At 30.8% G+C, this 12196-nt stretch overlaps 1 protein-coding gene across 20 annotated transcripts in view; it reads left to right on the top strand.

Annotated features, from left to right (window-relative positions):
• LOC144978539 (ras and EF-hand domain-containing protein-like) overlaps positions 1 to 12196 on the top strand; it is a 119124-nt gene that overhangs the window by 90955 nt on the left and 15973 nt on the right. For 11 of the 20 annotated variants that reach the window (XM_078924745.1, XM_078924742.1, XM_078924746.1 and 8 more), the window contains 4 exons: positions 253 to 446; positions 1774 to 1842; positions 3177 to 3282; positions 6188 to 6211. In XM_078924745.1, the coding sequence (XP_078780871.1) occupies positions 253 to 446; positions 1774 to 1842; positions 3177 to 3282; positions 6188 to 6211 (393 nt within the window). Of the gene's footprint in view, positions 1 to 252; positions 447 to 1645; positions 1715 to 1773; positions 1843 to 3176; positions 3283 to 6187; positions 6212 to 12196 lie in introns of all 20 variants that reach the window. The other 9 variants (XM_078924749.1, XM_078924748.1, XM_078924750.1 and 6 more) reach the window with 3 other exon arrangements.

The raw sequence follows: 12196 nt of genomic DNA, 5'->3' as shown, positions 1-12196 counted from the left end.
GCTCAGGTGTAAAATGAGTACCTGGTCGTCAGCAGCATTGTCTCTGCCCGAAAAAAATAGTAATATCTACTACAGGCGTCATGTTCCGTCCTACATGTTAAATGTTGCTGTTGGCGTTTTGAGCACGTTTAGAGGATATTTCGCTATATAAAAGATCAATTTTTAAATGGATATTTTCCTTTTAAAAAAGGCTCTTGGTCTATATATAATATGAATAAATCGATGTGTTTTTTTAAATATTTTTTTTGACAGGATGGCTTAAACAAGATGGACAATGACCAAGAGGAGCATTTATTGTCTATGAAAAAACGCCTTGAGGAAATTCAAATGCAAAACAGACTACTCAAATCGGAGCTCACTGACGCCCAGACAAACCTAGCCCTGGTCAAAACGGAAATGACATCAGTGAAACAACAGCTGGATGAGAAAACATACGAACTTGATGTGTGAGTCTAAATTTGTAATTAACCAGTAGATTTTTGACCAATCAAAACATGGAATTTGTGACATGCCTTCACACGTGCTCGGACAAACATAGTTGTTTTTTTTATAAACAATTTTCTTTGAATGAAATCGACCTCTCTCAAATCGTTGTTATTGTTTTTATACCGCTAAATGGGTGACTAGTTATCACACGGTTTTCTCTATCATGTTATACACTTAAAAGTTTACATATCGTTTTCTGTGCTGGTTCCTTTTACTAAGCGGTAGAACAGTGGGTATTTTAATAAGACAAATACCATCGATCGTAATATCTCTGTAGTTTGATATGTCAACCAATCACGGCCATTGTTTACATTATGACGACTGTCCGAGAGGCGGGGTTATCTAAGTATCTATTGTTTGTTTAGAGCAATTGTGTGGTCTTGTGGTATGACACTCGCCTTTGGACATGATGTCCTTGGTTTGAGTCCCAATCTGTGAGTAGGCGCAAAATGGAGTTGTTGAAGAAATCTCTTTCCTCACATTCCCACACCACGATCAAGTGTAAAATGAGTAACTTGCCGGTAACAGAGGTGGCTCTAACGGAAAAATAGATAGAACAAAGGTGACGTCACTCAGGTCTTTATTATTGTTTTTTGCCATTTGCGTTTATGAGTAATTCTCATAAAACTGTATTAACTAGACTATAAACGTTCAAGGTTACATATAGTTTTTTGTGTTGGTCCGTTATACTTCCGGGTAGCAATGTTGTGAGCTTCTTAGCCAAGCGAATACTATCTATAGATAGAATGAAGTTGACTTCACTCTGGTCTTTGTTATTGTTGTCCTTTTGACTCACATACTCTTGCCCTACTTAGGTGTAAAATGAGAACGTGGCCGTACACAGCGATGTATCTGTCTGTCTTCTTTTCTATTCATTTTCTGTTTTGTCTGTTGTGTGATGGGTTGTTTGGTTCCCTTGTTCAAAACCAAATAATTCATGTTTTTTATTTGTTTTTTTTAAATGTTTTTTTTTGTTATTTATCTTTGTTTGCATTTGTTTTGATTTTGTTTCTGTTATTTTTTTTTCTGGTTTGTTTTCTTTACTCTTCATTTTGGCTTTTGATGGTTTTATTGTGTTTTTATGGTGAGCATTTTAAATCTGGCAACAATGTAGGAAACCGTAACCGGCTCGTTTCGATATAATTCGATTTGATTTCAGCCTGATGAAATCTGAAGAGCTTCATAAAACAGAAAGAGACAAGCTCCATGTTCAACTTCAAGGGTTGCAGTAAGTATTCCCAAACATCTAGGACCTGAACAAATATTTTTACAACTTACTCATTTCAGTGAAAACAAAACAGTAGAAGTTTATCAGAACGAACAAGATAGTCTAAGAAGACAACTCCAACTTTTGCAGTAAGTATTCTTGCCCCTTTATAGCCTGCGTGCTTTGTGCCAAAGGTGACATTTCTAAAATAAAATTGTAATTTCTTTTTTTTTCGAATAATTATTTTTGAATATTTTTAGGCAGCATGGCTCAGCGGCACGGTCTTTTCTTCGTACCCGACGAAAGGTACCGAATTCGCTGTGCTGTGTGGCCGTGAGCAAGTCACCTCGCCCTAACTCAATTTACGGTGCTGCACTGCGGCTGACGCCTGTGTTATTCCAGTCTTCCCTTGGAATAGACCCTAAAGATAAATTATTTATCCTATGGGATGAATAAAGGGAATTTTTAAAATTATTATTATTTATTAAATGGAAAAGAAACATTTGGCATTATGACACTTGGTAGTCGTATAATGGTAACTTATGATAATATGCCCTCCACTGTTGATAAATTGTTTGGTCCAATTTCTGAATGCTATATCTAGATTCAACTCCGTCAAAATGATTAATGTGGGTTTCTTGTGCTGGCATATAATTATTTTTAAAAAATCATATTCTTAGATTTTTTTGGACACGAAAGCACTAAGAGGCTATTATCGGCATTACACATACCGTTTTGCTATAAATATAAATGTGCTTAAGCTTATTTCATTCAGTGTTGCAAGCAGACCAGTTTCAAAATTGTTATGTATCGTTAAATTGTCTCATCTTGTCATAAATTCACAATGCTGCGCTTTTATTTTCTCTGTCTTTCTTAGCACAATAACATTTGTTTCGTTTTTCTTCTATATCCATTGTTTTTATCAAGGAGAAACGTCGAAAGCAATAATCATTTGTGGTAATATGTTTCAAAACGCACTTTGAGGCCTATGCATAAAGCACTATATATATATATATATATATATATATATATATATATATATATATATATATATACTATTATTATTATTATTATTATTATTATTTATTATTATATTTTTATTATTATTATTATTATTATTATTATTATTATTATTATTATTATTATTATTATTATTATTATTTGTTGTTGTTGTTGTTTTGTTGTTGTTGTTGTTCTTCTTCTATTCTTCTTCTTCTTCTTCTTCTTCTTCTTCTTCTTCTTCTTCTCCTTCTTCTTCTTCTTCTTATTATTATTATTATTATTATTATTATTATTATTATTATTATTATTATTATTATTATTATTATTTTTATTATCATTATCATCATCATCATCATCATCATCATCATCATCATCATCATCATCATCATCATCATCCTCATCATCATTAAACAACCTTTTTTGTGTGGTTAGTATCGCTTTACATTTTAAAACAAAAACACTAATATGTTTTATAATCCAGCGAGGCCAACAAAAATCTCCTGGACACAAACGACAATCTACGGGAAATGCTGGACACTACGCCGAATGGACACTCGACGGCTTACAAAAGAACAACGTCTACAGATGTAAGATTCGATTTGGTTTTCCTACGTTATTATATTATTATTATTATTATTATTATTATTATTATTATTATTATTATTATTATTTCCATTTTTTCCCTCTTTCTAATAGTGATTATTGTTGTTGTTATCGTTGTTGTTGTTTTAAGTTATAGAATATGTGGTCCACAACCTCGATACGGTGTTATGTCCAGGTGTACCAGATAACAGAAAGTGAGTTGTAGGTTCAATTGGCCTGAAGTATGTGACCTTTTTGACCTATGACCTCAAAACGGTTACCTTGACATACTACCTGTCGGAGGCAATAGGTTACATATTTTCATATTTTCAATGTGTTTGTTTTTTAAAATCTATTTTATTTCAGTTGGTGATTTTTAAATGGCTGTTGTTCTTTATTTTATTGTTGTTGTTGTTGTATGTTGTTGTTGTTTGATGTCGTTGTTGTTTGGTGTTTGTTGTTGTTGTTGTTTACGTAGTGTTGTTTTTTGCTGTTTGTAGCTCTTGTTTGTTGTTATTGTTTGTTGTTGTTGTTTGATGTTTGTTGTTGCTGCTTGTTATTGTTGTTTGCTGTCTGTTGTTGTTGTTTGCTTTCTGTTATTGTCTGTAGTTTGCTCATGCTGTTTTTGTTGCTGTTTCTTGTTTTTTGTAGTTGTTGTTAATTGTTGTTGTTGTTGTTATTTTGTTGTTTGTTGTTGGCGATTGTTGTTGTTGTTTGTTGTTGTTGTTTGTAGTTGTTTTTGTTGATGTTTGGTGTTGTTATTGTTTGATGCTGTTAGTTTGTTCTTTGTTGTTGTTGCTACTATTGTTGCTGCTCCTGCTAATGCTACTGTTGCATGCCTCTGTTACCTTTTGTTGGATTTTGTCAATTATCGTTTGCGGTGTTTTGTTTTTAACTGATGACCTCCACCATTCACGTGCACGACAATTTTTAAATATAATTTTGGTCTCTTGTGTTCTATTGCCATTGCGTGTTTCTGTATTTTTACCCGAAATATTATATATATATATATATATATATATATATATATATATATATATATATATATATATATATATATTTATATATATAGTTTGACTAAAACGTTTCCAATAATCGACTCAATATCTTACTACGCTGTCTTAATCTGTTGACCGTTATATATATATATATATATATATATATATATATATATATATATATATATAACACAAAAATGAATAGTATAACAGTTTGGCAGGAACTAAAATAAATACAAAACCAAAACCAAAAACAAAAACATATAAAGAGAACAAACAAAAAAGAAAACAAAAAAGAATATTTCATAGATCAAAGTGATACTAGGCTGCTAGAAGCTGTGGAGTGTAAACAGTAATAAACAAAAAATGAACAAAACAGCTTCAAACAAAAATTACCGAACACCGAACGTTTCGGGCTAAAAACCCTTCTTCAGCCAAGAACAACAACAAAAACCCAATGAAAACATTAATTTATTTTTGTTGATGGCTGAAGGAAGGGTTTTGAGTCTGAAACAGTCCGTGTTTCGTAGTTCGTTCTTTTTATTTTTCAAGCTGTTATCGTCATTGTTGTTTATTACTTTATTACTTCATAAAAAGTATTTACGGTTCAAAACTCATTTTCCACCCATAAGAAAAATTTTATTCTTTTCCGAAGCTGTTATAGTCGTTTTGTTACACACAATAACTATAATAATAGTAATAATAATGATAATAATAATAATAATAATAATAATAATAATAATAATAATAATAATAATAATAATAATAATAATAATAATAATAATAATAATAATAATAATAATAATAATAATAATAATAGTAATAATAATAATAATAATAATAATAATAATAATAATGATGATAGTAATAATAATAATAATAATAATAATAATAATAATAATAATAATAATAATAATAATAATAATAATAATAATAATAATAATAAATAATAATAATAATAATAGTAATAATAGTAATAATAATAATAATAATAATAATAATAATAATAATAATAATAATAATAATAATAATAATAATAATAATAATAATAATAATAATAATATTAATATTAATATTAATATTAATCATAATAATAATAATAGTAAAATGACATGAGAAATTTAAGAAAAGTAAATGTTACAATTTTAAGAAAATTAAATGTTACAAACTGTAGATGATCTTATAAGTTATGCTGGCACCATTGGAATATGAATAACGTGATTTTGAAATATTAAGGAAAATAATCGTATGCCAAAATCCGACGTGCACTTATTTGCAGGTCTGATAACCCAATTCCTTATGGGCGCATTGTTGTAATGGAAATCTAAAAAAATGACGCAAAATATTGTCCATGACAACAATGTTAAACTAGGCCCATAAGCGAGTTTGGATGTCAGACCTGAATACAAGTACACGTAGTCAAAATCCTATTTTTTTCTGTTGACTTGTTTATCTGCAATTAATGTTGATAACTTAAGGATTCAAATCTTTCATTTCCTTAAACTTTCTGAATATCGAAGTTATGATACTTTGTTTTAACAATTCAAATTGGATAGGGCAATCCAAATATAAGTCATGGATGTTACAGTCAATTTTCCAATGTCGTTAATCTAACAAATTCATGTTTAATTTATTTCTTCTCTTTATTTTTTTTAAACTTTATTTTTCACTTTTTTTTCTCTCGTGATTTTCAATAATCTTTCTTCTCTCTGTTTCGTATCTGTTATTTACTTATTTATTTATCTATTTATTTATTCATTTATCTATTATTTTATTTGTTTGTTTAGATACTAATTTATTTATTTGCTTAGTCGTAAGATTTTACTGACATATTAATGCCAAATTTAAAGATTTTAGACAATTAATTTTTCGCCCAAAAAAAATTTACGCGTTATTTATTTGTTCATTTTAGCTAGACTTGGTAACTCTTTACAAAGTAAGTAGAGATTGCAGCTTGCACCAAATGTAAACCTTCAACATTTCTCACGAATAGCTTTGTGTTGTTTCAATTTTATCGTTTGGAACTTAATCGCACAATCGCCACATCTGGTTTATTTATTTTATTTTATTTTTTAAATTATTATTTCATTTTTTTTGGTTTTTGATTTTTTGTTTTTTGTTTTGGCTCGTGATATTTTAATTCTGTCTTTTTATATTTAAAAATTTGTATTTATTTCTTTCAAATGAAACTTTCCAACAAATTTAATGGAATACATTACTGCTTTCGTTCAGGAATTCTTGATTTATTTTATCCCAAAAAATAAAAAAACGAAACAAAATAAAATTAAAAAAAAACAAAAGCAAAGATAAATAATTAAATAAAGTGAAAATGCCAAACAAGGCAAAAGAAAATGCCAAACAAGGCAAAGTAAAAGGCCAAATGATATGAAAAGTGAAAAAAGATGCCAAATGTTCCCTTTTCCGACTAATATGCAAATGAAAGTAGAAACAAATCTATATACCATTAGTAAGTGTGTTGATAAATAAACCATTTGTTTTGTCTTGCCAGTTTAGTAGTGAAACATAATATCATGTGTAATTCGTGCTAATCTGTATATTAAATAAGTAAAATTTAGTGATTTGTTTAACATAATAGGAAAAATAAGACCTGTGTACTCATTGCCGAACAGCTTAACCCCCCCCCCCCCCCCCCAAAAAAAAAAAAAACAAAAACAAAAAAACAAAAAAAAAACAACAACAAAACAAAAAAACCCCAAAAAAACCGCAAAGCTTTTGAAGTTTTCTTTTAAAAACACGAACTGACATTTCTGCTTTCGTCCATTACTTCCCTTGGCTTAACTCTATTGTTATTAATATTATGGGCGGGGTTAGATTTCACTCTAATAATTACAACTTATCTGATTGAAAGTTTTCACCGAATGAACAGGAACAGCCAGGCAATTTGAGTTTTAATGAGGCAGAGGTCGTAACGCTATGAAAGATTTTTTGGTTGAAAACTGATAATAAGCGTCCAGTTTAATCCAAGTTTATACACAATGGGCGACAGCATTATTTTTTATTTTCCAACATCGCTTTCTTAGGATTAAAGTCATAAAATCATTTTCCCTCAACTAAACACATCTGCCAAATACTGTGCTCTTGTCTTAACTCTCACATTATATGTGGTCTTGTGGTAAGACCCTCGCCTTCGGATCGGATTACATTCTCTCACTGGACTCAGGTGTGAAATGAGTACCTGGCCGTTGGCAGCGTTGTCTCTGTCCCAAAAAAATGTAAATCGCCTAACAGCCGTCATGTGCCGTCCTAAATGTTAAGTGATGCAGTTGACCAGTTAGTGGATATTGCACTATATAAAAGCTCATTTTTTTAAAAAAATGACAACTGTTTTATTCGTCCTAACAAAGTAAAACTTTAATTATTTATTTATTTAAATATTTTTCTTAGCTATCATAAAGTTAACAGGTCTAATCACATTCAAAGCATCTAGAATACACATCTTACCTTAACCCTTTCCTTACCAACTATAGGAAAATATTCACATTCGTTACGATAGATGCAACCAACATTTTTCTTATTCAAATTTCTTTTGTACATCATAAAATTTAAAGAAAATGAACACTGTATTGTAGAGCATGTTCTGCTCAAGAAATTATTTATCGCAAGAACTTTACTGGTATTGTGTTAGAGTGATAAAAAAAAGATCTTTGTGTTAGTTGGGTGTGAAGTTTTTGGGGATAAATCCTGAAAATGGCTGGTAAGGAGAGAGTTAACCTTAATTCTCTCAAGTACCAGGAGGCGCAAAAGGCCTGAATAGTCTTCCCTCCATTTGCTCCGGTCCCTTGCTTTAGTTCTTGCTCGCTAACAGGAGTATTTATGCCAACAGCATTTCTTCCCTCTCCACCACTTTGCACCATAATATTGCTTTTGGGCGTCCCATTCTCCTATTTCTTCTTGGTGTCCATCCATCCCATTGCTATAGCACAATCAAAATCATTTTCCTTTCTCAATACATGTCCAATCCAATTCCATCTCTTCCTCTTGACCATTGCTCTCATATGACCGTCTCCGTTCCTGTCAATTCTATCACTTTATCTGCTGTTATCGATAGTATGCGTTTGGCTAATAAATCCACAACATTGCCATCCGGAAGTAAAAAGGACCAACACACAAAACTATGTGTTACCTTAAACGTTTGATAGTCTGGTTAATACAGTTTAGTGAGAATTACTCAAAAACATGGATAGCAAAAAAAATAAAAAATAAACCAATAACAAATACCTGAGTGACGTCAACTGCGTTCTGTCTATATGCTGTCGCTACCTTATTCTTAATATCCTTCTGAGACATTTGCTTTGGAAAGTGTCTACTCTTCTTTCATCTTCTTTGATAAAAAAAAGAAAGAAAGAAAGAAAGAAAGGATAGAACATCAGTCGAATGTAACATTGATTTTCATTTCAATAAGTTTGATTTTGTAATGGATTCAAACGATTATTATAACCACAAAGCAATGATCGCTGTATTTATAATGTCAAAATAAAGGAACCAATGTATCTTTGAGTAGCCTGGGATCTGTGTAAATATCTGAAAAAAATACTATGCATAAAGATAAAAAAAAAGAAATAAAAAGAAACATCCCAAAAAAATTAGCCTACATCGACTAGGGAGTCTGATTTTTTGGGGTGTTTTTTTTCTTGTATATTTCTTTCTACCGTGTCTGACCGTGGCCTTCGTAAAGTTATGGCCTGACACTGACCAAAAAATGACGTCAAAATGCCAGTCTTTTGCCACAAAAGAAAACAAATCGTGAGTTGTATTCAATAGTTCAACCAATGAAATAACTTGTTTCCATGAACTCGACTAACGACAACTCACTAGGCGGTGCAAAAACCAAATAATGACGTCAAACTGCCAGTCCTTTTGGATTTCAGTCTCCTGCTATAACATAACGATGGCAACGGTCTGGCCGGAGCCACCGTAAACTTATAGATAGAATGCGCTTGGCCAAGGAGTTCACAACATTGCCATCCGGAAGTATAACGGACCAACACACAAACTCTGTGTAACCATGAACTTTTATAGTCTGGTTAATACAGTTTAGTGAGAACAACTCACAAACGCGGATGGCAAAAACAATAACAAAGGCCTGAGTGACGTCATCTTCGAACTATCTAAAGCCAGACACTGACCAAAAATGACTTCAAAAGACGAGTCTTTGGCCTCAAAAGAAAACAAATCATGAGTTGTATTCAATAGGTCAACCAATGAGATCCCTTGTTTCCATGAGCTCTACTAACAACAACTCACTTTACGGTGCAAAAACCTAGGAAATGACGTCAATCTATAAGTCCTAGTGGGTTCTAGCGTCGTCATCGTTAAGTTATAGCCGTCATTTTGACGTCATTTTTTGTTTTTTTTTGCACCGCCTAGTGAGTTGTTATTAGTAGTGCTCATGGAAACAAGTGGTCCCATTGGTTGAGCTATTGAATACAACTCACGATTTGTTTTCCTTTGTGGCCAAAGACTGGCATTTTGACGTCATGATTTGGTCAGTGTCAGGCTATAACTGTACGATGGGACTGGTTCTTGTGTCAGGCTATAATATGTTAACAATGGCTATGGTCTGGCACTGTTTCATACACACTATTTTATATCTTTATCTTACACCAGTAAAGTACCAGCTCCCGAATTTGTCTGTGTAAAAAATGATAACATCTCTACACCTTCATTCTGATGTAAAACTCATCATCAACAACACCTGCGTTGCTGTTGTATCTAAAAATACAAAAGTATTCATAAAATAACAAAACAACCTGTTAAATTTAATGAGATCGACAAAAAAAAATAAAAAAATATCAGGGTGCTTTCAATTAATTGTGCTGAAACCGATAAATGGAAGTTTATATGTCTTTCACACATAATGTGTATTATTTAAATTCTTTGCTTAATTTCTATAAACGCATCCATATCACGTATCTTCGTAACCTGTCATGTTTTTTTCTATTATTTTCTTAATTTTTCTTTTTTTATGTATCCAATATTTATTGTCAGTTAGCGACAATTGTATTTTTTTCCTTCAAAATACTTTTCGTAATATTGTTGTTGTTGTCGTTGTTTTTTTTGTTTTGTTATTTTTTTGTTGTTGTTTTTTTTTTTTTTTTTGCTTTTGCTTGGTTTTTTTTATTGTTATTGTTGTTGATGTTATTTACTTCAAACAGAACTTGACCGTTGTTCAATCCGAGTATTTATTTTATAGTATACTAGTAAATTTATTTCATTTTGTTTTTGTTTGTTTTTGTTTTTTCGTTTGTTTTTTAAAAAGATTTAGACAGCTCCTTGCTTTTTAAAAAAAAGTTTACAAGCAACAATAAAACATATTAAAGATGTACATTAAAAAATACCCTGTAAAATAAGATGATGAATGCAAATTAAGTCTTAATCTTAATATTGATATTAATATTACGCTTCACTACCATTTTAAAATTTGCTTCACCCGACGCCGCTAATAAATTATCCCCCACCTTTATGATACGCTTCAAAAATAAAATTTTTAACCCTTTAACTCAGGAAAAAACTCGTATTTAAAAATTTGGGCCAAAGAACTCGTCCTTCAAATATCGATTGATTTACATGACACTCCTCTTGGTAAAAGCTCTCAAACCTGGGACTTCGTGATGGATCTTCTTTTGAGCCAGTCCCTTTGTCTTACTTTTTCTTCAGTGCCTACTACTTTTAATCTACAATTTTCTCCTATTACCTTCCCTTTTACTGGTGCTGAAATAACATATTAGTGTCGAAAACACTGTAAAACCCATAAAAGCAAACATCAACATTAATAAAAACACAAAAATGTGTCCAAAAGTATAAATTAGTATTGATGCTATGCGTTTAGAGAAAAAAACCCATAACATCAGCCATCCGGATTTAATGTAACAACACACAAAATTATGCGTAACTCTGAACGTTTCTACTAGTCTAATTGACATAATTTAGTGAGAACTAATCATCAAAATGGCTGTCTAAAAAAATTAACAAAGAGCTGGGTGACGTCAATTTCTTTCCATCTATATTAACTCTCTTTCTCTCTATGTGTCCCTGAGCAGGTTTTTAAAACTCACTTCGTCAGAATTTGGTCATTGGAACACATCTGAGTTAATTTATGATTTTTATTTCTATCGGCAAATTACCTAAAATACATTATAAAATATTTCCTATGAAAATATCTACTCTCTAACCAACACAAAATATTCTTCTTTACACCAATCTCAAAACAAGCCCGTTATTGCTATCGGTTATCAGACCTGCAAAATATGTACACGTAGATTACTATCATAGCGCCATTTTGAATCAATATTTAACGTCTATAAAAAAAGAAGTGGAACTCACTTTTTTACACAAACAAACAAATACATAAATAATAAAATAAATAGATAAATAAATAAATAAATAAATAAATAAATAAATAAATAAATAAATAAGTAAATAAATAAAATGAGTTAGATAATCTTGATTTACTCCCTTTTTTGTCGAATTCTTTGTCTATAATAAATTATATTCAAACCATTTTGTTTCACAAAATTGGCTGCATGCAAAATTTCTTATTTTTCATATTCATATCTCTAAACTTACGGCATAACATTATATACAAGGGCTTTTCGTCTCTTTTTAATTTTAAGAATTTATTTTTAAAAATAAACATTATTGTATCTACCGACGTGCACTTATTTGCAGGTCTGATAGCCCATTTCATTATGAGCTCATTGTTGTAATGGAGATCTCCAAAAAATGACGCAAAATATTGTCCATTACAACGTTAAACTGGGCCCATTAGCGGGTTCGGATGTCAGACCTGCATATATGTACACTTTATCTACCATTATCAATATTCACAAAATAATTCACCAATTTTCTATATTTTTCTCTCTTTTTGCTTAAAAAAATCAAATATTGCTAAATAAATAAC

This window comes from Berghia stephanieae, chromosome 8, assembly GCF_034508935.2.
Source record: "Berghia stephanieae isolate SIO BIC M18660-M18661 chromosome 8, UCSD_Bste_1.3, whole genome shotgun sequence".
Lineage (NCBI taxonomy): Eukaryota > Metazoa > Mollusca > Gastropoda > Nudibranchia > Aeolidiidae > Berghia > Berghia stephanieae.
Note: the sequence above shows the minus strand (reverse complement) of the source record. Positions and strands in the feature narration are given on the sequence as shown.